The 25,814-nt window shown below is 46.3% G+C and overlaps 1 protein-coding gene across 2 annotated transcripts in view; it reads right to left on the bottom strand.

Moving 5' to 3' along the window:
• usp43b (ubiquitin specific peptidase 43b) overlaps positions 1-1,770 on the bottom strand; it is a 45,329-nt gene extending 43,559 nt beyond the window's left edge. Inside the window, exons 1-2 of one of the 2 annotated variants that reach the window (XM_040191036.2) lie at positions 1,318-1,712; positions 770-1,227 (exon numbers count right to left, since the gene is read on the bottom strand). In XM_040191036.2, the coding sequence (XP_040046970.2) occupies positions 770-1,227; positions 1,318-1,396 (537 nt within the window). In that variant the 5' untranslated portion in view covers positions 1,397-1,712. Of the gene's footprint in view, positions 1-769 lie in introns of both variants that reach the window. The other variant, XM_040191035.2, reaches the window with a different exon arrangement.
• Between the last annotated feature and the right edge of the window lie 24,044 nt (positions 1,771-25,814).

Genomic DNA, 25,814 nt, shown 5'->3' with positions numbered 1-25,814 from the left:
CTTAAAGGGAAATTAGCATTTCCAAGAATAGATCCATTGTGGAGTTTCTTTGTTCACTGCTCCATATTATCTACTTCTTGCATTGAACTATGGCTCAAAGAAATCCAGAGCTTCAGGCGGATAAAATACGGCTCCCCCCCCTTCCCATACGTATCTCCAGGGAGGCAGAGAAGGAACGCCTGAGGGTCTCCTGATAGTTCTCTGCAGCCCCTGATCCTCGTGGTGGGAGAGGGGGGGGGGGGGGCATTAGGAAGGATGTGTTAGATTAAATCTTCCCTGAGCAACCGCACTTTTCATCGCAATGGCAACACACCTAAATAAACACCACAGTACTTTGCTCACCAAGCCGTGAAAGAGGCAATGAAAAGAAAAGAAAAAGTTAATTCTGCAGGAGCAGAACTAGTGGGGATCAAGTTGAAGTCATTGCACACCTACTGGGGTTGCTTCTGCCATAACGTTATGTGGTGGCAGAAGTCCTCAGACCTTGAGAGGCCGCGGCCTTGTTGGCCTTTAGGGAGGTGGACACTGAAGCCACAGGCCAAAGCGCCCCGGGATCACAGTGGTCACCACTCTATTAAAGAAGAGGACTGTTAGCGCGCCTCTGTGCGCTTGGAGTTGATGGCACACTGTGCGCATCACGTTTGAATAAAACTCACTAAATGGACCGATTATCAATGAGTATCAATTAGCTCACATGCACCTGTGGACCGCGCGCTTTGTTGGCGGTGTTGTTGTTGTTGTTGTTGTTGTTGTGTGCACACCTTAGTACCTTAAAGTCCACAGACAGCTGCGGGGTGTACTCCAGCGTCCACAGAGCCCTCACCAGCGACGCCAGCTGCTCCGTGACTTCCCCCCCGGCGGGCCGCGTCTCTGCGCTCCTCCCGTGCGCGCGTACCGCGGCGTGCCCGAGGTCCAGCTTGTACCGCTCCAGCCCCAGGTACTCGGCCAGCAGGTCCGTGTTGTTCAGACACTGGACCACGGCGTTCATGAAGCAGGTGTTCCCGTGGTTCTTCAGGCCCACGACACCCGGGATCTTGTCGGCGAACTGGTGGAGCAGTTTGTCCCGGCCGGTGCACAGGGAGGACGACGTGCTCGCGGTGTTCTTCACCACGCGCTCCCGGGCCGGACGCGCGTCCTCCCCGGCGGAGCCCGGGCCGGCGCCGAGGGCGCACGCCGCGCCGTTCCGGAACCCCCCGTCGTCGTCCTCCGCGTCCCGCGCGCCCGCGTCTCCAAAGTGGGTCAAAGTGCCCAAAGTTTTAATTATTCTGTTCATGAAACTCCCGACGGACTTCAGCGGTTTCCTTCGGAAGAGCTTACCCGACTTCGGCTTCTTGTCTTTGCGCTTGTCCTCCCTCGTCGCCGGCGTCCCCCCCTTGGCTCGGCTCTGCCGCTCCATGGCTCCGCTGCCTCGCCCGTCTATTTCCGACACTGATGGTTGTTTGAATTCCGGCGCCGGCGCGTCACATCTCCGCCACTGTGCCCCGTCCGGAGAGCGGGGGTGGCACCGTCGCGCGGCCGGCAGGCACAGCGGCTCACTGTTATTCCGGCCCGAGCTGGCGGCGCACCTCCCTCACCCATCGCGGCGCCCGCTGAAGGCGGTCATTATCACTCCCGACGACTCCGCAGCATCTCGTCACGCCCGGCGCAGCACGAGCCGCCGCGCCGTCCAGTAGCCGCATCCGAGCGCTCCCCTCCGCATCGCTCGCGACTTCGCGTGGGGAAGAGGAGAAGGGCTCGTGATGGCGCGCGGCGCCTCCTCCCCACACGTGCGTCGGAAATATTTGACTTTCCATTGGTGATAGGAAGCCTGCGACTTATCTGAAGTATCACGCCGCGGGGTCAAATACTCGCCAAGTAGGCGTACGTAGTAGTATCAGCAGAATGTACTTCTAAGGCTTTAGGTACACACGACCCCTGTTGTATTACATCAGGTTGGTAATAACGAGTCATCAATTAAGTATAATGTGACTGAGTGGTTTAACTACATTATTTGTGGTTAGTTCACAAAGGCCCCTCCCAAAGGGTCACGGGCGGTTAACAAGGAACAACAGAAGCTCTGCAACACAAATGAGAGATTTCTGGAATTCCTCTGATCTCTGACATATTGGATTTTTTTCCCCCCTTTTTGTTCATTAAACAGTTCAAATGAAACCATGCGACAGGTTCAGAGGGGACATGTTTCCTTGATGGAATTAATAAATCACAGACATCTAAAATGAGACAAAGGGTCCCAGTTGACACCATTGCACTTCATGAGAACTTTTACATTTTTAGTCTGAATAAAGTAGCCTTAACTGCTAAATAAATGTAGCAGATTTGTGCAACACATCCCTCTGAAAATTGTAAAGCACAAAGCAATATATTTCAAAACTAAAGTCCACGCACCTCAAAACGTTTATGAAGTGTAACCAACTGTCCCATAGAATGTTCATAGACGTTTTTACTTCACAGTCTTACAATCTGGAAACTCCAGTACAGTGACGATCAACTCGTCTACGTTGTCCCGATTCATCCCAATTAAGAATCTACAAAAAGAGCACATCTTGTGTGAATGTACGGCAGCATACAGAGGAAAGAAATTAGATAAACCTTGGAAGGCATTTATCGCAGGTTACGGTGTCCTGGATTATTACGATCATACTTGGGTGATGAGGTAGGAGAGCAGCACGGCTTATCTCCTCCGCTGTCTCACGAACACTGGGGAACTTTTGATTTTTTGCAGCAGTGAGCATTATGACTGACCTTCCTCCTCGCTGCCGATGCGACCTGAAGAGAGAGTCTGAGCCAAGACGAGGAGCCTCCTACTCTGCTTCCCTTCAGAGCTGATGATGCTGGTGGTGGTGGTGGTGGTGGTGGTATGGAGTGCAACCAGCAGGCCCCTTTCAAGGAGCAACGTCAAGAATACTCAGGAAATCTTTTAAGCTGGGAACTAGAAACCGCCATGGAGTACATACAGTAGAGCAGTGGTCCCCAACCACCGGGCCGCGGACCGGTACTAGTCCGCGTGGCCCACTTGGTACTACTTAGACAAAGAAAAAGAAACTTTCATTTGAAGTGTGCAGCAAAAAAATGACTAATGCGGAGTTTCAGAAAAGGTTCAGAAAGGGTTCAAATGAAAGTGCCCTCAAACACTCGATGGTTTGACAGACAGGTCTGAACCCTTGCGGAGTTGGCGGGCGCCGTTAAGGTCCGTTAAGGTGCAGGTTGGCCCAACATCTCACACTAGAACAACGAGCCCAAACACAACGCGAGGCTCCGCTCAACCAGCAGGAACTACGTAGTTAAACTCGTTGGGTCGACTCGCTTTCCATCAAGCCTCATTTCCTGCTGAAATCATTTGGAATGACATGAAACTCAAGCAGCATAAATGTGCCTCTAATGTCTCACAGTCAATGATAGCCGAAGGGAGTTGTTATGAAACTACTACAAAGCCATCAGCTGGAGTATTTCAATCCTTCTAGTCCCAGGACTTGATGAAATACCTTTTTTAATTCTTCAACAATGACCCCGGGGCGGCTCGGAGCTGCCGCCATCTCTCATTAACAGCAGCGCTGCGCATGTTTGAGGGTTTGTAGCAAAGTAAAAGCGTCTTCTGCGTTTGGCAGTTGTCTCCTTTTTCTTTTGGCCTTGCGATCAGCTTGGATTTGATTCTATTTTTAGAGCTATTTTGCATTTTCCCTTTAAAAAGTCAAGTACCTTTTAATATTTCTCTTGTGCGGATGATTCCTCCCTCCAACATCTAATTTAATTTTTCATGCATAAGTTACATTATCACTATGAAAAAGGGAGGTTGCACCATTGTAGAAAAGCTATTTGTGGTCCATATTTTATTGTTTTTCATGTGAGGGAACATCTCATTTAAAAGGCCAATTCTTTGAACTGTAACGTGGTGGCAACTTAAATGTATAATAATATAAACAAGAGATTGCAAGGTGTGTATTTTCTGAGTGCTGCAGCACATAATTAGATCAGCGTTGCTCTGTGCTGGCCTAATATCCCAGTCAGCCTATAAGTTGAGAGCTAATAAGCCTGTGACGCTCTCTTTAAAAAAGGAAATGTTATGAAAGATGAAGTAGGCAACAACAGCCGGTAAACTAAGTTGCCATCTGCTCCGGGATCAAGCGCTCCCTGAACTAAAGAGCAACGTACTGACCCCGTCACACTGTGCTAATGGGACCGGATGCGAGAGCATTCAGTGAGTTCATCACTTATCACCTTGACTTACACGTACAGCACGATTCAAGTTTATAAGTTACTCGTGATTTATGTTCTGAAAAAGCTTTGTTTCCTTCACTAACAAGGACATTCGATTGTATACAAGAAGTGGACGTTGCCTCTGCGACTGTTTTTTTTTTTTTTTCGTAATCAGAAGTTAAACGACACACATAGTTCTCATCCACTTTTATACAACCAGACTTGGCTCCTGATGGCCAGCAGACAGAAGTCTAAGACTCTTCATCGTTGCCTTCACGTTTCTGCTGCCTGGTAATGACCCTCCTTGCGTCTGGGAGGTTGCTGATCAGTGTAATCCTGGAATATCGGACTCGTCACATGAAGCTCACACAGAGGAAATCAATGCTGCTTTGTGTATTTATTACGGCCCTCACTAAACACGGTGTTCTACAAAAGCATTTGGAGGTTTAACAAGACAATCGCCTCCATCGGAGTTTAACTGACTTATCCATTCCTGTGACGTGAGTCAGTCTCAGCAGGAAAGAAACAGAAGGGGTTGAGTGGGCGAGTTCTGGCTCCCGCCAGGTCCCAGATTACACAGGGCCCATCTGAGCTGGCAACAACACATTCCTTGTCAATGCCTTTAATCTTAATGCAGTTGGCAGAGGCCTTATGCCTCCTCGTGGATTCCAGGAGCTCGAGAGTCCCGGGCAGGATCTCCCACACACGGGCACCTGGACGGAGAAGAGACGGCACACAAGAGGCAACCGACACACATACACACACACACAGTGATCCCTGCAGAGATCGTGGAGCTCAGGCCGCGCGCGGGAGCTATTTCTATTCATGGCCTATTTCATCCCCAACCAGTCCTACTTTCACTGTGCCTCAACTGTTATGAGTTACAGCATAGACACACACATGCAGCAAGGACTCACAGGTCCAGTGTAACCACGTGTACCACTTCGCTTTGGTTAAAGCCCCCTGATGGGCTCGACTCCCATCCCTCATTATTCTGCTGCTATGTCGGAGGGTGGCAGCCATCCCAAGTTGTCGTTTGTGTGCATCCTTTGTCCCGTTCCACCAGTAAACACTTGAATCTTCCATCAATGCTTGGCTGCAAAAAAAGACAGGTGCAGGCTGCTCACCCCCGCATATGAATAGAGGTAATTAGAAGTCGTAGCATGTGTCAACATCTGCACGCTGAGTGACAAAGTCATATTCAAAAGGTCTCGCGCTAATTACACTGAAAGCTGCTGGTTGATGCGGAACCATTAGAATCTGCAGCACTGCAAAAAGCTGGTTGGAAGTTGCCAGTAGCAAATAAACACACACACCTTTTCCTGCAAACATATTTGCTCAGTAACTGCCAGTGAATTGTGTTGTGGCTCCCTCTAGTGGTACATTTGAGGATGACTTCCAAGTCCTTCAATTCAGTTTAAAGGGACAGACCAACAGGGCGGCACGGTGGCGTGGTGGTTAGCACTGTCGCCTCACAGCAAGAAGGTCCTGGGTTCGATTCCGCCCAGTGGCCTTTCTGTGTGGAGTCTGCATGTTCTCCCCGTGTCTGCGTGGGTTCTCTCCGGGTTCTCCGGCTTCCTCCCACAGTCCAAAGACATGCTCTGGGGATCAGGTTAATTGGGGACTTTAAATTGCCCGTAGTTGTGTGAATGTGAGTGTGAATGGTTGTGTGTTTCTGTGTTGCCCTGCGATTGGCTGGCGACCAATCCAGGGTGTACCCTGTCTATCGCCCGAAGTTGGCTGGGATGGACTCCAGCCCCCCCGCGACCCTGTGTGCAGGATAAGCGGTTTGACAATGGATGGATGGATGGATGGATGGGACAGACCAACAAATGGGTGGGAGACATTGATGATCACACTGGCAACACGCCACAGTCCCAGTTCTGTCCTAGCACATGAGCATCCGTTACAAATGACAGGCCACACAGTTCACAACACTGTGTAAGTACCTCAATGCAGGTTCAGCATAAACTACCGATAGGTAGTCTGCTCAATCACCTACTGCTGATACTCCAAATACACATTGTCGACTGCAAACTACCATCAAGAAAAGGCAAACGGCAAACTTCTATTAATCTAGATTGCAAACAGCCGGTCCGGTTTTGGGTCCGTCTTGTCGAGTGTCATTCATTATAGAGTTTACGCCTTTCAATACTGTGAAATATTTAAAAAAATCCTGTGAAAAACATATTCATTGAAATGGCCGGTAAAGTCAAGGTTCAAACAGTTTACCACTTTCCAGACCGAGCAGTGAAGCAGTTTGTGTCCTAAATTATTTAGTGTTTGCTCTTTTAAATTTGTTTCAAAAGGCACAGCGTGGGAACAATTAAACAAGCAAATAAAGACGTCTCTGTTATGTCGCTAGTGTGACAATATTCTTCCGATGACCTCCGTCATGACCCTAAATTGAGGCATCAACCCTTTCGTCATGCAGTTAAATCAACGAGGATCAGGATTTAGAACAAGGGGGTCGATTCCACTGAGCAGCACAAACAAAGCCGGTTTTGAATTCCATTAAAAATGTATTTGGCTGACGATGATCGCTGCTGTGACGCTGCCCATCCAACCTGGCTCAACATGAATTAATGGGCAAGGCAGAAAGTAAGGTCATTCTTGGATACAGCGACGGCTGAGCATTCTGCACACAGCCAACTGAAAAGGCAATCACTTAGCTGCAAGTTGTCAAAAAATATTTTACAAAACATTAAGCTTGAAGTACACAAGAAGGGTTAGCGGCCAATCTGTCAACATCAAGCTCTCAAATGGAGCACTTTCATACGCCGTTACAGATTATATTGCACTGAAAACATTTGACCAAATCCTCCGAGACGTCACCTGATTCTTCATCCCCAGAATAAAGCTCATCTCACAACCCGCCTGACTAATAACACAACATTCGGACAACCATATGTCTAGTTTGTGAGCATTTTTGCACTAAAAGCTACAGTGAACAAAATCATTGTATTCCCCTTAATAGACAAGAAAGACATTAAGCTCGACCAGCGATGGGAAGTGTCATCCGACCTCGGCCTTTGGCCGAATTGTTGATTTCAGAGCTGGTGAGCTGATTCACGATCCCGTCCTCCTGAATTCATTTCAAACCTCCTATCTGGTCCATTACATAGTGACTTTGAAGATGCAGGGCTTATGCAGCGTGAGCGTGTTTGACAGCAAACTAAACACGTGTCGTCAGAGCGGACTTTCAAAGCACTTGTGAGGAAGAATAAAGTTTGAAACAAACAGTGACAGACAGTTACTACACTTATTATGTAGAATATCCATTTCCGAATACCGTACATACATACATATATATATATATATATATATATATATATATATATATATATATATATATATTATTATTATTAAATATCTCCTCCACCAGTCTCCCTTAAGTTTCTCCCTTATTTTTCCTACCCTATAAAGTTTTTTCAGGGGGAGTTTTTCCGTGCAGATGTGAGGGTTCCAGGACAGAGGATGTCATACGGATTCTAAAACCCTGCCAGGTGGTTTGGGATTTTGGAATGTAAAATGTAATTGAATTCAATTAAAAGATTAAAATAATTGGTGCTTTAATATGTAAGCATCACCAATATTGCAGCCTTTAAAAGGTGGTATTAACATACTGTTAAAGTGTTATATACTACAGGGTAGCCTAATACATGATAAAAACACCACCATTTAATTGATTGTATTATTAATTTCAAAATACAAAAAGTCTAAATAACCAGCAGCTATGTTGACAGAGAAATACAATAAAAATTATACAACTGGAATGTATTGGGTACAAGTACATGGTGGCAGTAATTGAAAATCTTACTTTAGATGGCTAAGTACTAATAAATGTGCGTGTAAGGCGTCGATTAAAGATGAAGGACTCATCCTTCAGTGACTCAATCATCATCACTGGTTTGTCAATTGCTATAAACATCAGTTCTCAAGCGAACTAAAACGCTTTAGCATATTTTCACTTAAAATTGTATTTTGCTCTAACGACTTTCATGTATAAGAGGGAAAAAAAAACGCTCACCCGCATGTTGGTTCCAACGTCTCTTCTTTCTCTTCGCTACCCGGACAGTGTCGACTGGTTCCTTGTGCCAGTGGGTGCTCGGCCTTTTTCACCGCACAACATCCCAGTTAGAAAAGGCACGGCTTTCAATAATACAATCAATGACGGAAAGAACATTATATTTTTCCGCCTCGAGTTCAGCGTTGCCTCCACTTTGTCGCGGTCAATAGCATAACTTTCTTTGATATGGGGCGGCGTTTGTAAAATGTCGCACGTTCTAAAATCCTGCCAGTTTTGCTACATTTAGCATTATCATATGAACAAAAAAGCATGACAATATTCATATATCACTTTTTCAAACATTTAGAGAGAAATTTATGTAAATTCATGCAATAACTTTTCCAAGGATAATGTTTGGCAGTAACACAAAGTTGTTAAATAATCTAAATGTTAAATCTAAATGTTAAATGTAAATGTTATATCTAAATGTTAAATGTAAATGTTATATCTAAATGTTAAATGTAAATCTAAATGTAAAATGTTCTATGTAAATGTTAAATGTAAATCTAAATGTTACATCTAAATGTTAAATCTTTATCTAAATGTTAAATGTTATATCTAAATGTTAAATGTAAATCTAAATGTTAAATGTAAATTAAATCTAAATTCTAAATCTAAATGTAAATCTAAATGTTAAATCTAAATGTTAAATGTAGATCTAAATGTTCACTCTATATATCAGAGTTGACGACTGAACATTATAATATTTACGGTAATTACGCCGCAGCAAGACAAGCTGGCCGGTCCTGATGAATTAGCTCTTGTTATAGAGCAGGGGTGTCAAACTCATTTTAGGTAGGGGGCCACGTTGAAGTTATGGGGGGGGGGGGGGGGGGGGGTTCACGGGCGCGGAACATTGCGCAACCCCCCCTTGACCGGACCATCGCCGAGGATTTGACCGCCACTGCGGTCATGTGGACCGCATTTCAAAATGAAATGTGCCTCTATTTAAGGTGTTACGGTAAAAGGGCGTACAGCTTTAAAGGCATTAATCGCCTTCTTGTAACGTGTCATAATCCCAATCTTTGAACTGTCTTTAAACCAGATCCGAAAACGGTAACACTCTGCTTTCATGTTGACCCCCTCTATGCTCATGTACATTTCCATGAAATATTACTGTATAGATTTTGAGAAAGCAGGTGGTTCCATGCAGACTGCCTGCAGATCCAAAAAGCACAGCTGACACAGATTAAGAACAATGATTGGATATGCACTTTATGCAGTACTTAGATCCGCTTTCAGTATTTCTAATGTTCTTGGTCTCTTTTTATATGCCTACGCGCCGTATCTGTGTGTGAATAGAATATTCTATACATGTCATTTTAACTGATTTCATTTTATGTTTGAGAAAGTGACATATGAATATTGTCGTACTTTTGTGTTCATATGATAATGCTAAATGTAGCAAAACTGCGCAGGATTTTTGAACGTGCAACATTTTACAAACGGCGCCCCATACTTTCAACAGACCCGAGGTCGTGGCCGACAGGGTCGTTCAATTTAAGCAGCTGTGCCTTTCCGAGTGGGACAACTCAAAATGTCTCATTTCACATACGCATCATTTTCACACAGTGACGTTAAAACATAATGTAATAAGTTGCCCACGTCCCAGACGTAGACGGGAGAGCGTACTTAAAACTCACGATGACTTGGTGACCTGCTCAGTGACTGGTGACTCAGATCATCAGTCAATGCATGCTGGGAAGTACAGAAGTCACAGCCCCCTGTGGCCTTGCACACTCATTCTTACACTTTGTGGGCCTAATAAAGTATGAAAAACGTTGTTTTAAAAACTATAACTTGTAATGAATGTACATGTTTGAATGTGCATGTGGCTATATATATATTTAGATTCATATATTTTCTCAAATGCATGGTGTATGAATGCTGTCGCATGTAAACAGACCATGTAATACATATATGTATATAATAGCCGACAGATGAGGGTGAGTTGACATTCATAAATCAGTTGTTCTCTTTAACTGGTGTCACATTGGCTCCACTCTCCCCATAAATGACCAACTCGGTTTTGTTCATTACTAGTGTGTCACACGTTATGTATTACACTGCTCAAGATTTAAAACATTAAACATTTCACATTTCACACACCGTTGTAGTTTATATGCATTTAAACTGATGCCACAAAAGCCACAACAAATGTCCATTTTCATCGAAAGCGTAAGGGATATTTCATTTGATAGGATAAAAGTCAGCTGAAGTCTGCGATACATTTCCACAGGCTTTCTGTATGACACTTTGTGTTTTGCATAATGTGCCGTGAATCAGCGGCCCGTGAGACTTGAACAATAGCGAGGCTCATGCTGGAGCCGGCACAAAGGTCTTCATTGGGGTCACATTGGACTCGGCAGACCACCCAGCTGTGCGGGTGGAGACACATTCATGACTGCGTACCCCGAGCCTTGCCCTCATGACGAATGGCGAAAAAATAGTCATAACTCTCTCTCAGACATAAATGACCCGTCGTTGCTGAAAGAGGCTTCAGTCACACCCTGCAGCTGACCTCCAGGGTGGCATCTTAGCAGCGTGAATTATGCCAAACATGAAAGGCACACAACTGCAATTCAAAATGACTTTTAAGATCCTTGTGTGAAACATTCATCTAGGAGTTGGAAGTAAGAAACACTTCATGCCTTTATGCACAATTCAAAAGTAGACCCTTTGTCCGCACTCGAGGGTTTGCACCACGTCTGCCCTGCAGGTGGCAGTGTTTAAACGCGAATGAGGGCTGTTCAGGGAGACTCCTCTTGGACATGTGACAGGGAACTGAGTGTGTCCTAATGAAAACCACAGAGGTGGTCCATAATCCCCATGTCGTAGGCGTTGGAACAGCGCATCCTTTAATTATGATAACATCAGGCTAATCATTGTAAATTGTGCTGGTAGCACGTCGGAGGTGTTGGTTGAACACCAAGTCCCATCCTTCTTTATTATCACAAAGAGGAGCAATGACCCACTTGGTTTATTTGTGTTACATTAATGGAAATCAAACACATTTAGGAGTAGAAAACCTCTTTTTTTGAACCCCGTATGAGGACAATGGGAAGCTAAAAGACACGGTGTAATAATATCATTTACGCTTGTATTACCTAAGCTTTCGCAGCTCAAAACCGATTAGAGAATATTAGTTTGTGTTAAAAAAACACCCATTCTGCTAGTATTTAGGCCTCGACTGGTGTGTGGAGACCCGGGGGAAGTCCAGTGTGGCCGTGGCCTTTAGATGTGCCCGATTGACTGATCGGTCTCAGCACAGAGCTAATTGGATGAGCTTCTGGTCTTCACACCATCGCTGCACTGCTGGACCCTCGGTGGAAGCCACGGGGGTCACACGGTTTGATGAATGCAGTTGAACATCTTGCAGGATTTCTCACAGGAAAAACATATGGAGCTATTGTTCAACACACTTCTGATTCAAACAGGTCGTGCAACATCGTGGGTACAGAATCTGTGTTTTCCGTCTCCACAATTTGTCAGGTCGTAAGGAATATACCGCACGTGTTGACAACTCCGGTATGCATTTGTTTCTTTTCTGTTTACAAAGAATTTTACATGATTTAGTGGCAGCGCACAGCTATGTTTTTGCAAAAACCACAAAGTGAGATTTTCCTGATTTCACCTCATTGGCTGAGCTGCGCTCTAAGATGAACGTTCGCCAGCCATCGCTGACAAAACACAGAAATGTTTATGCAGGGAAATCCAATGCGTGTAAAACAGTGTGATCCATAACCATATAGACTGCGTCCATAGTGTGTTCTCAGAGAGGGTCTTGTTATTATTACACACTTCATAATCTCTGCTATCTAAATATTCTATTTATCAAAACTACACATATGTTTTAAAGTCAAAACACTGCAGTAACTTAGTACAATGTATAACAATTACATTCAAAAGGGAATTAGTACTGGCGGCCTGGAATGCCAGGCTCAGAGCTCGTAACAGGATATCCTTGGGTGGTGGCTCCTACTCCATGTCACCCATTTGCTGGAGGTGTCGTTGTGCGTGTGTGTGTGTGTGTGTGTGTGTGTGTGTGCGTGAGTGTGTGTGTGTGTGTGTGTGTGTGTGTGTGCAGCAAGAAGTCCACCTGAAGCCAGACCAAGTAATGGGAAAGACAGAGTTATAGCAGAGGCAATAAATTGTGGACACGCCTTTCCAAAAATAATAAGACTAGGTGGCCCAAGTGATAGCTGGGTTATTATCTGGTATGTGCACGTTAGCAATATGTTAAACCTCTACGATGCAGCCCAAAATATCAACATACTACCCTGCAACTTGATCATTTCACCAATAATGCATAGAGGTCTGGTGGTTTACACTGGTATTAAAGGTTCAATATTCAGAACATAAATTTATGTAAAGCTGTAATGCAATAGTGTCGTGGCGAGCAGAGAAGGAAGTCACTCTTGATCTTTGAGTGTTGTAGTTTCTCTTTGGTTTGCCCCCTGCCGAGCTCACGGACGCCGCTTTGCTCTGCGGTCACATGGCAGCGACTGCCGATGACGCTCTGTCAACCGGCGCCGTCGTCACAGCAGCGTAGCCGCTGTCCTCCGGTATCGCCGCAGACAAAAGCTGTTTGCTCCGTCAGCACTGTTGCCATCGCATTCACCGTTAGCGCTTGTTTGCACCGCTGGCCTACGGTCACATTAAGAGCAGTGTGCTGGAACTAGACATGTTTTGACTTTTCAAATCCCGGCGGTCTGTGGAGTCTAAATTATCTCAGGTATTGGATGGAGATTTGGAGATAACCAGAACCCTTTTTTCTAGTCAAAGTTTGGTTTATGACCAACTACATAAAACTGGGGAAATAATCACAGACGTTATTTGATTTCACTGCTAATAAGAGATAAAGGTTAGTATGCTAACGTTCTAAACAAAGATGGTGGACCCTTCAACCTGCTTAACGTCATCATGTGACTGCATGAGCAGGTCAGCATGTTTGAATTAGCATTTAGTTTGGCCTCTGGCACGCGAGCGGACTCGTAATTCCTTTCAAGAAAAACAGGCAGACGCGGTTGAGAAAAAATAAATGTTTTCAGTGGCTACACACATGCTACAATATGCGCCTTGGTCTTTGTTTTGTGTGTGAAGATATTTACAAGCCCAATGCAGACATAAAAAGTTAATTGTGACACCATGTTTCCATTAGTGTGTTTACGCCGTGCAGCTCTTTGAGGTATTTCGGGAACACGCCATAAACTTGTCATTAACGAATGTCATCACAGACGAGCGTTCTGGGCTCTGCATCTCGGTGCAGCGGGACTTGGTGAACGATTGCAGGCGTGCGGGTCAAAGTTCATCGACTCCTTTGGCTGCCGTTTCCCGCGCCGTTAGCCAGGCCCACCGCAGAGCCGCGGCCCTGGAGGACAGAGTGATTACAAGCTGCTATCTCGCTAAATAGGGCTCGTGGTCCGATGACGCGCGGCGTTGACATGATAAGTGTTTTCCTGCTCATCCAGGCCTCGTGAACGGGGATGATGACAGCTGCATGTGGCCCGGGAGAACCGCGCTAGATTGTTTCCTCGGGTGCCTTTTTGAACATGACACCGACTATAGAGAATGCTTCTTGTGTGAGCCGGATAGCAGCCACCTGTCCGCGTACCGTAGTTCAACCTGTTTGGAATGAAAGGTTACAGGATTCTTGGGGGCAACTAAACAAATAGTGTTTTGAGCTGAGGAGTGATGAGGGGAGGTTATCAGTGGGGCACATTGTATGACTACAATCTGAAGTAACACAGACATGGTTTTTTAGTTTTTTTCTTTTTTGCAAACATATTGAAGAATGAGTAAAACATAAGCCACAGATCTGAAGATGATAAACAGCTGAGTTCAAATTCTTTAACCTTTTAAACAAATCTGCGGACATTCTATAAATTAAGCCACGCAGCGCTCCCTTGGTTTTACGCCTACTCCTAAAAAAAAATCACGCTCTTATAATCTCCCATTGCTCTATGTGTCACATCTCCCGTCCTCTCCAAAAGGACTTTTCCTGGAATAGATTTACGAGGCCTTCCATTAAAACGAAGACCGCCAAGTGCTCCAGGATCATTGTCCCTAACACCTGTAGAAATATTAAAGGGAACTTTGCACTCCATTAAACGTGAGGCCCGGAGAGGAAGCGGCCATTCTGTCATCCGAGTGTGTCCTCGCCGTGCAGGAAGGCCCTCACCCAGAAAGGCCTGCGCTGGGATCTGCCACATTCTGAGTTACTGGCACTCCTCCTCTGTGCTGCAGGTGCTGGTTTGTGTGGCGGGGAGCTGCGGGGTGCGAGCTGGCGGAGGTCACTGAGTGATGTTCGATCTAAGCACCAAAGCAGAAGAAGTGAGAGGGAAATAGTTTTTGGCCCGAGCGGTGAGGAAAGAGGCTGTTAACGGTGCGCTGCAACAATATTTCCATAAACGACTCCTCATTAAACTCGCCTCAGTTTTCAGCTGCTGAGAGAGGCGGTAAGCTCCCTGCATTACCCGTTTAAATAAAATCTCCCTATCACATCATATTTCTACCACGCGGCAGCCTGTTGAGTGGATGAAATGCCTTTGCAGTATCAGTGCAGTGCACAGGTATTCAATCCCAGGCGAGATTTGCTCTTGTTTTCTTTAAACTCCAGAGGTCGCGTTCATCCATAAATCTCCTGGCCCACAGTGTCTAAACGTTCCGGCTCAACCTGCCCGGCCGGCTGTGGATTTACGATTCGCGAGCGGCAACAGCAGCCTCCTCTGGGCTCGCTGGCGCTCTCCTGTGCACTTGTGTACATATTTAGAAAGAGTGTGGGGCGGTGGAGTGCTGCTCTGTTGTGGGTCAGGCCGCCTGAGCGATCCGCTGGGATGCTGCTGCACCTCCACGGCCGCTTAATGACATCCAACGCTAGAAGCGCAGCGCGCACCCCTGCAGGAATCCTTTTTATAGCTGGGAAGAATCAACTCTAAAAAGACAAGTAGAAGCACCGAAAGCAGATAGTCGAAGTCGTGCTGTCGAGGGCCTTTTCTATTCTCAGTTCTACATTCATGTTGTGAAACTATGTGTGTTCAACAAAGCTTGGAAAAGAGGTAAATAGCAATAAAGGGGGATTGGAGCGTACATGTTCCCCTTGCCAAGTGTTTGAAGAAAAAAAGATATTCCCCACATTGAGCGTCTGGCAACGGAGCTTTGGTTGGTGATGTCATCTGCAGGTCCACAGTTTCTGTTTGTTTCACCTCCATTATATGTGAAGGTTCAACAGACCTGAATCTCTTGTGGTTTCTACACTGAGACACATTTTCCCTAGTTGGGTGTCCAGTCGGGGTTTCACAAGGCAGGAAAGAAAAAGGGGGGCAAACAAAGACTTCATGTCTCTCTGTGACAGGTCTCTGTATTTCCTATTAGCCATTAGGCCTCTTCTTTATTGACCATCATGCCACAGGAATTAGGATCTGACATGTTTATTAGCCCGGCAGAGAGGATAACATGCTTTTCTCTCCATTGACAGATACAGCGGGCATGGAGTGGTGCATGGATGGCATTTCTTTGCAAACCTGGAAGCCAGGATCACACTCGTTTCCGTGTTTAAGGACTCTTATAATATAGCGGAGGACTCTGTAGCAGATTGAGTTTACAGCGCAGACTTTGGAGTGAAGTAGTCAATCAAAGCCAATAGAAGATTGGTGATCAGGCCCACGGAGGTAAGAAGTTTCAAAGAGGACACACAGTAAATGTTACCATGCGTGATCAGTCAAGTCCAGACTACGTGTGTCTCAATAATTAGGTTATGGACTTACAGATACGACCTCGAGCTTTCTTTCTGACCTTGGTATTGCCCCTTCTGTTTGTTAAATAAGCATATCGGCCAATACAAAGGCAGAATAAACGTCAGTCTTTGCTGTGAGCTAAAGTCAAATCAATTAAGATTGACAAGTAATGAAAACACATTCTGGACTATATGCAGGGCTCCATACTGAATTTTTACAAGCAAAATGGGTGGTGCTGCAGACAAAAAAAAAAGATCAGAGGTACTTTTTTATTTTCGATTACGTTCAAAAGGAGTGTTCCCTCCGAACACTCAATGGACCCGTTTCACATTTTGTCATGTCCCAGTAGGAAAAGTGTGGGTAAAATTCATAACATCCCCGTTTCCACTGAGTGCTATAAGCCAGGATGCAGAATACGAAGGACGACCCCTGAGTGGAGCGCAGCCATTATTGCATTCTCCTGCTTTCCTATAATGACAAGCCAGTGTGTCTGCTTTGCAAAAACGTTTATTGAATACAACTGCACCCGCAGCAACCGTATCTAGGCACAACAAGTTCACCGAGCTTGACGTTCTCCACATTTTGAAGGAGTGTGACCTGGACTGTAATGTGGGTTTTTACTAATATTAATGCACGCTGCAATGGTTACCATGTCAGACTAACTAGCTCACAGTTATTAACTAACACGTTTTTGCTATTATAGTTCTCACACATCTTTTTTTCTGTAAACTGCAATATAAATAAATTGCTGTTCTCTTTTTTATATTGTAAATGGACTTTGAACGGAGGATGGAAGACGTGGCTGCGGTAACCAACAATTTAAGACCACTTACAAGGTTCCCATTGAAATGTGAGCCAGCTTGAATCATTGAAGTCATGAAGCTACTATGAGTTTTCAATCACAGCTGAGACAGAACTGGTCCACCTCTGTCTGACATAAAGGACTCGTAGCAACAGTAACCAGGAAGGAGGGGCTTAGTACGAGGTCACCTTGTGTCACAGGAATATTTTGTCACTTTCCATTGTGGTTCTGGGCGGGACAGTAGCACATTTACCTCCTTCACAGTCGATTCCTTTCTCTAGCATGGAAGCACACCTCAGTGACCCCTCCCCGGGGGGCCACCTCTCTCTGACCACGGCCAACAATTGCAACTACGTGCCAGGTGAGAGACGAGGAAGCCGAGGATGAGAGCGGCGGCCTGTGTGGGACACCGCAGCTCCCGCGCGTGCAGGTAATCACCTGCCATAGAGAGTGCGTAAGCGGCGAGCTATTTGTTCTGGTGCCTGGGTGGTTACGGGTCCCCGGGGGAGGGCCGGCCCGGCCCCCCTCGTGAGATCACATCAGTGTGGAACGGGCGGGAGTCCAGCCGGAGGTGGAACTAATGGGCCCATGTGTTTCGCAAGACACTTCTGAGAGCCAGATGCTGGTGAAGAGTGAGACGTCCATCGGGTTTTTTTTTTTCAAAAACGCTTCACCCTGGAGGGAAGAGCGGGGGAACCCGGCCCGAGCTTCACACGCACGTGGAAATCAGAGGGTGCGGATTCCACACACCGTGCTCCTTTTTGTTTTCTGTAGTCAGGAATGCACTCTGTTACACACACACCTTTTAGTTTGTTGAGTCTACATGGAGACTGGTTCCACTCTGCTTCGCGTTGATGCGGCACGCAAGGTGAAATCCTCTAACAGAAGGGGTCGGCGGCTCACGTCTATCTATTCCATATGATCTGCGCGGCCCAGTAAAAGTCACGTATATCAAACTCTGGGGCCTGCGGTCCACCGTGTGTATGATTGGTGCGCTCCTGACCTCTCCGATCTGACGTCTTATTCAGAGTGGGTAATGATTACCATGTCTCAATGTGTTTCAGCTGTCGCGCCGGTATTTCCCTCCCCTCCCTCCACCCATATGCCTGCTCCGTCAGAAGGTATAGTTCCATAGTTCCTGTGAGGGTCAAGGTCCGGTCATTGTTTCAAACGCGTCTCTTCCTCCGGTCCAAGTCGACGCGGAAGATGTCAGTGCTTAACTCATCCGTCGGATCTGAGGCAACATCGGCAACCAATCGGAGGCAATGATACGGATTTGAAGCCTACGTTAGACGCTTATGTCTCGAGAAATAAGTGATCTCAAATCTCCACACAAGTCCATGCTGTTGATTGTTGATTCTTCAAAGTCAAGATGGCGCTAAAAGGCCTTTAAATGAAAGCTTCCTGACGCGTCAAATCCTGCGTTACTTTCATGGGCAAAGAGTTGTTAACGCTCTAAAGTGTGTTTTTCCGTTGAATAATTCCAAAATCAATGGCAGACTTTCCCCCATGTTCCCGACCCACGCCTTTAGAGTGGAAATGAAAATCTAAAAATGTGTCCGTCAACAGTCCCGGCGCTGGACCGAAAGACTGACGCCGCCCAGCACAGATAATGGGACGCCGCCCTTTTCCCTGCATGTGTGTAACATGCTCGAGTTCTGTCCGGATCAAAGCGCAGACGGATCGCACACATCCTACGCAAAGCCGCAGAGGGACGGTCTCCGTTGTCAGAGGGGGTCGGTGCGAGCGATTCCTCCGCACGTGAGAGAAAAAGGGCGGGGAGGAAAAACGTGCATAGTCGGAGGAAGAGGTCAGTGAGGCCTCTGCGAGGATCGCTTATTAACAACAACAGAGGTGAGAATGAGTCAGAGAATGAGAAAAATATTAAATGTGACTCAATCCAGAGCCGTTGTTTGCAACACAAATTATACAACTTCCAGGTGTGGGCTGTAAACGTTTCAGTGGGAACGGGATGGGGCAGAGTTTAATAAAAGGACTGCACATTAATAACTAGTATTAGTATGATGACTACTTGGACAATCATTATTTTTTTATTACTTTTTTGTCTGTTTCTAGTTGCTCTTTGTGTTTGTATGTGGTTGTGCGCATATCTTTGTGGTTATTTTATGACTTCTCGTGGTTGTTTGCCATTTCTTTGTGGCTGTTTAGAGTCTCCGGAGCCTCGTGAGCTTATTCTAACTCCACGAATATGCCTGTGCACAAAGTAAACATCTCCCCTATAAAAGATCAGGTTTAATTCAGTTTCAAATACACTGCACGTTGTTTTGATGATGTAATCAAAACCTTTAAAAAAATATTTACAGAGAATTAATTGTTTTTTTTTAATTTGCAGGACACGGGTTTAGACACTGCTTATTAACGGGCCGAAAAGATTCATTGGCGTCCTCCACTGTGAGATGTACACGGATTAAGATGCACTGACACGTTCCCGTAACGAGTTTGTGTCATAAGAACTTCTCGGTTTATCAACGTTTCCCTCCATCCCATGAGGACGGCTTAGCAGTTAAATTGGTCTGAACATGGAGTGCTTCTTCCTCCAAGCAAAACAAATTTGGGACCTGTTGATTTACAGACACGGCGGGTTATCTTGTGCGTGAACCAGCCTGCGTGGCAAAATCTTGAATTATTGCCCGTTGTTGAAGTATTTCACAGTCCTGGCGTCTTTATCGGTAAAGAAGAAAAAAAAAGAAGTAGAAAACGGTCATGCAAGTTTACCACATTTGTTCCTGTCTCTCATCATGGAAAAATGAGCTGCTGTCCAGATGGGAGCAGACGGCGCACATCTCTCAGGAATCTTAAACATGATTGGATGAGAGTCAAGAGCTGTTTTCCTTTCCTTGCCGCAGAGGACAAGTGTAACGGCGGAGGACTGAACGGTCCGTGTCTCCGCTCAGTCACTCGCAGCAGGGATCACAGGGCTTTCCCTTGTAGATGGGCCCAGAGGACACGTTGAATGCTTGCAGTATGCTGAAAGATCCCTTGTTGTTTATCCAAAGCAACAATTGCACCGGCTCCAACACAAACACTTTATTGGGGATCAGGACGGGCCTGAATAAAAGGGTGCACCTCGTCACACCAAAGTGTTATTGCTATTTACTGCCAGAGAATAACTCAACAGATGGTCAGAAAATCCCCAATTTCAACTGCAGGCTGATTAAATATCATAACATTTGGATGCTATTACACCTGATAACATCAGCGTCTCAGCTTGGTCACTATGAGGATGTTAGCACACTGAAGTAATTGCCGTATTTACCATGTTAGCCTTTATCTCAAAGCATAGCTTTATTAAGCTATATTTAGCACGTCAGCATTTACTTCAAAAGTCACAGGGAGTAATCGAGCGGAAGTATCAGGACCGGTGCAGGAAGTGGAAGCCATAACAACAATGAATTGAATCCCCTAAAGACTAAAGATCGGCGCTCCATCGGGGGTCCCTGGACCAGCCGTGACCAAACGAAAGCATTATGCCCGTCAAACATTCCTTGCGGCCAGTGGCGGCCGTTGCAGAGCAGGATCGTCCTTCATTCGGAGGATCGGCAGTTCGATCCCCGACTCCGGACTTAACCCCCAAAGTGTGCTCTTAAACGGGTCCGACTAATTTGTAGTCCTGAGGGGCACGTGGCACCTTGCATGGTGTCATCAGTGTATGAATGGGTTTCAATGGGTGGCTGATGACTCGTACCGTTAACACGCTTTGACTGGTCGGAAGACTAGAAAAGTGCAGTACAACACTCACAGTGCGTCTGACGTTTGTAACAATAACACAAAATGTCCCTCCATCATTCCTCGAAAACACCCTTTAAAAGTGAAATAATAACCGTCACAATAATACACCAAGATAACCCAAGGTCGCCACCTTGAAGGAGAATGCCGCGTGCGTGCGTGTGTGCATGGATTTCATCTGACCCCGGTCCTCCTCCTGTGACCCCGCGGATGATTGCTGCGACTGAGGCGCGCTTGATCCCCGATGCTGATGCTGGGCTTTTGATGGCCGCCCCACTTTGATGCCGCTACAAGATTGAATCTGAGTGCCCTCTGTGACTCGCGCGCACACGCAGAGTCGACCAAAAGGAAGCATCAGACCATCGGGTGCTGCTCCCCTCTCCTCTTTTGATCCTGAGGATTGGTCTGTCATATCTGCGAGCACTTCTTAATACCAGGTGAGGAGGGATTTTGGCGATCAAAAGGGGATATGCATTTTATTTTCTAACTTTGTATTGGTTGTATTGTCCGTTGACACGGATTTGACGTATTCTGAGATGGTTCACTACAGGAATTATAAGTCATGGCCCCGCAGGAAAATCCCTCCTGCAGCTCGCTGCGTTTCTTTACGTAGCCGCTCTGTTTCCTGACCGCTTGGTGTCTTCCTGTATTTATCCGAGTAAGCCAGCGACCTGATTTACAAGCAACTCAGGACCGCTTCGCTCTCACTCTGCTGTCACGTCAAGTCCTGAAGGATGGAACAACATACGAACTAATGGCGAAAGCAGATCCGGACCCTTAAAACGTGCAGCTTGTGGAAAAGAAGCGCAACGGTTTCTGCTCCTATAATACGAGCGCATGAAGACGTTTTCACTGAATAGGATTCATCGTTAAAGCAGAAGAACTTCAGAGGTTCTAGTGTTAGCTTGAGACCGGGCCAAGCTAGCGCTCTTTCCATGTTTTGTGCTAAGCTAACCGGCTGCTGGCTGTAGCATCATATTAAATGGACAGAATGGGAAACATGTAACTTTGAAGGTATTTGGTCCCTTAAAAATACAACATGTTTGTAAGATTTAAACAGCTCGCGCTTTGTATCACAACGTTTTGACCAGTATATATAAAGGGGAATGTTTTTAGATTTGATGCAGAAGTTCCAACATGGACATCGCTGCCTCTCGTCTGCAAGCTAAAGCGTCCAGAGAGTTATGGGGCCGCCTCGTCAACACAAACTCTAAATCAATCTGGACGTAGGTCAGCGCTCTGTTTTCCAACATTTCTGTCTCACACTCGACCCAGAAGTGTCGAGAAGCTTCTCAGAGCTCCGTGGATGGACGAGCGCAGAGAAGGGTTGGAGGGGGAGGTGTTGGGGGGGAGGGGGGGGGGGGGTAATGGCAATAGAAAGTGATTGTGAAATGTGGGAGCGAGGAGTGTTTGGCAGGGCTCGTCTTGTTTGCTCAGTAAACCCCCAAGGCCTGTGTTTCTTCGCCGAGGGAAATGCCCACATTGTTGGGCCCGGAGGCCGTGGTTACGGGCCCAGCCGGGGCCCAGCCGGGCAGGTTGGGACAAACAACAAGATGAAGGTCAGCTAATATAGCAGTTAATTCCACTTCCTGGTCCCCATGACACCCAGGGAGGGTTTATTTGAAGATCCCAGACCCTGAAGTCACTCTGCACTTTGTTCAGCCCATGAGCATTTTTGGATGGAGCCAACACTTTGAGATATTAATGTATTCGGATGAGGAGGAAGGAAGGGTGGGTGGGTGGGTGGAGGAGAGAAAGGAAAGGAAGGTGCAGCCAAGCACTCAGGAAGAAAACTCCAGATTTCCGTATGCTTCTTTTTCATATTTGTATCTGGTGGTTTTCCATCTTGATGAATACCATTTACACCCATCATTTTTCCGTCCTTAGTTTTTCTCATAAATAAAAAGGCGGATCATTGCTCTAAAAATAAACGTATGTTTCCTTGATATTATGCCCCGACCTGTCCACGCTTCCCATGACTGCTTCACAAAAAAAGCCCCCCTTAATGATGGATTTAATGGGAACCAGCAGCAGAAGGAAATGTTCGATTTGCATTAACAGAACTTGATTCAGCTGAAGGAGAGTAACTGGGAAGCAGTGAGGCTCGACTGCGACTTTAGAGTCTCATTTAAAACAGCAAATAAAAACTACATTTAGTAGTCTGTTAAACTTTGTTTGGTGTCCTCTTGTTACTGTGAGGCGACTGAAGGGAAGCAAGACTCCGATGAGCTCCATCCACTGCGGCATCCGCCAGCGTGCGTGAATGGACGTTTAAAAGAGCCAGTTCATGAGCTGATGGTCCTACTGATCGTTTAACTTGGCCCTTGAGAATGCGATTGGGGGTCGGCTTGGGATGGGTGAAAAATATAGTCCGCACCATCCAAAAGCCAAGTGGCTTAATCCTGCATGGAAATGGTAATGAGAGAAAAGGAGGACTAACTCTGTCTGTGTGCGCTCTCCTATCCAGGATGGGACGGAGGCCTCTCTGGTCTCCAGGAAGCGTGAGAAGAGCCTTTGTGCTCCAGCCCCGACAGCCAGAAACGCAGCTTTTGAACCACGCGCTTTGCAGGGAAGCGAGAAATGGAGAGTTTGGGAGAGAGTGAATGAGTAGGTGAGGAGGAGGTGATGGTGGCAGCGGGGGCTGAAGTTGTGTGTGCACATGTATGTTTTCCTGGGTGGTGGTGGGGGGGTCTCACTCATGTGCGTGTGTGTGTGGTCATGCAGTGTGCTGATATCAAGTACCTCTTTAGGCCCTCCTTCCTTCTCCAAAGGTGCTTCACTCTTTGTTCTGCTCTGCTGAATGAAGGCTGGGAAGCAGAAGAGTGGCCTTTCCACGGATGGAGGTGACGTGTGAAAAACGCGTCGGCGTCTCGCATAATGTCCACAAAAAAAAGCCAAACGACAGAGGTCTGCTTTGATGTCATGGATTGGTTCATTTGATGCTCACGTCCGCACGAGTCATTTGCGAACGCTGCGCTCGTGACGTTCCCCCCGCTCCTCGCGTGAAGCAAAACAGAGTCTGGAAATGCATTTTGTTGCCGAGAAAACACAGTGTTATTTAGTTCTCTTGTTCAGACTTCAAATCCGACTGGAACCTGATCGAAATGGTCAAACCACTGGCCCAAAATGTGGGGGCGCTCAGGAAGAGACGTCGGATGATTGCCGATCCATGAATCCACTAACTGTAATTAGAAATGGTGGCGCTGGGTAATGCAAATCAGTCCTTGCTGTGATCCCGTCTGGTTTTCCTCCACTTAGGTATCACAGGCCTCTCAACTCGCTCCAAAAAAACCCCCCATTTGTGTGGCTTTAATTAGTTCACCCTTTGTACACTGCAGTCAATGGATGCCTCGTCAATGCACTGCAATTACCTGCCGATTAGATTGATATGGAACTATGTTAATACTTTCTTCCTTCTTCCTCCAATCAGATCTGCTCAAATGGGATCCCGCCGCTTGTGATGCTTCCCGTCCCACCATGGTGGTCATTTCTACATTTTAAGGAGCGATTTATGGTTTCAGCACAATTCATTCCAGACGGGAGGGAATTTCCGTAAATTGTTGCTGAACGTTTGTAAAGTTGTGTTTTTGAAGGCTGTGATTTCAGCCCGCTTGGTCGTTGGCGCACTAAATGTCCCCGCGGACTTCTACAAGCGCGTGGAAGTGCCACATTCCCCCATGTGATGTTGTTTCAAGTAAGCACAAAGCTGCAGCGGTCTCGTAACACTTAACGCTCGTCTTTGGGAGAAAACCGAGGGGGCAAAGAACAATAAGGAAAAGGCCGTAAAGTCAGATCCTCCAGGTGTTTATTTTAATTTATATTTTTTATGGGCTCAATCTTTTTTCCACCCTGTCTTCCCCAGCAGACACGTAGAATAAATGTCATGGGAGTCTCGCTCCCTGTTTCCGTTCTCCAGCCATCTGTCAGAGGGCGGGGGGCTACAGGACAACCTCGGCCCCACCTTCCGAGGACTCGGCTCCCTTAACAGGGAGACAATGGCGGGGCAGCGCGGCCGGAGGGACTCGCCTGTTTGGAAATTTCCAATATGCTGCCGCTGATGGAAACCTGACCCCCCCCCTCATTCAGTCCTCACTCTTGAGCGTGTGTGGAGGCCAAGAGCTTCGGTTCATATCGCGTCTTCGTGTTGCTTGTTCCAGCCTCATGTTTTCGCACAATGAGCAGGAAGTTCACACACGCCCCAGATCTCTTTTCAGGCCTCATTCATCCCGCCCCAAAATCATGAGAGGGGTCGCAGAGAGCACGGGCAACAGTGGTGGGGTTGGGCAGAACCTGGACAGGCCCGTTCAACAGCCATCCCCTGACGCCTGGCTGCCTTCCTTCTCTCCATTACCGGTACCACTGCCGTCCGTTCCTTTGGAGCGATCTGCGCAGGGCGATATATCAAGACAGACGGACGCCGGTTTGAAGCAGGTTCAGAGTCGTGTGTCTGGGTGTAAAGCTCCCTCAAGAATAAGTTAACGGGTTTCCACTGACGCCAAAACCTCCCAGCTACAGCAATAACATCTGCGGTTTGGATCAGACGCGTCGCTGATATCCCCCTTTTAGCAACACGCCTGCATCACAGGCATCGGTGCTTATTGTCTGTGAAGTTTACAGAGGCACGGGATCCAACGCGAGTGACGGCCCGTGCTGCAGGACGCGGTCGGCGTTCTTTGGCAGTATATATTTGAACTGATTTACTTGCTGGGATGTTGGCTTCACTTGACAACTTTCCCCTCGGTGAATTAATTCCAGAAATTCCCCCAGAAAGGCATAGTAATCCGTTGAAAAGTAGTGCATTGTTTATGGCATTCTCAATAAGTCATGTGTTATATGAACATTTGTTTTTTGTGTTGCATTGTGTGTAAAAGCTGATCTATTTGTCACTGACATTTCTGCACCTATTTCAGCAGATGAAAAATGTTATCACGCTTTACATCGAAGCTACAAACTACAGTGCAAACGATCTTATACATAAAGTATCAATCAAATGTTGATAATAAACGCAAAGAAGAATCAGTATTTAAAGGCGTTGCACATTTCTGTTCTTTCACAATAGCGCTGGTATTTCATAACAATGACACTTTAGAAATGTTTTCATATATTATCATTATGTATAATATAAATGTTAACATACCCTGTAACCAAACTGTCATTTAATTTTATCCCCCAAGACTTTTACAGTGACGGAGACGTTTTTTCACACGTTTTCAATGCTTTGTCTTGATTTTATTAATCTCAGCTTTGCTGAAGCTGTTCCTTTCCA

This window comes from Gasterosteus aculeatus, chromosome 11 (assembly GCF_964276395.1).
Source record: "Gasterosteus aculeatus chromosome 11, fGasAcu3.hap1.1, whole genome shotgun sequence".
NCBI classification, from domain to species: Eukaryota; Metazoa; Chordata; class Actinopteri; order Perciformes; family Gasterosteidae; genus Gasterosteus; species Gasterosteus aculeatus.
This window is presented reverse-complemented; position numbering and strand designations above follow the sequence as displayed.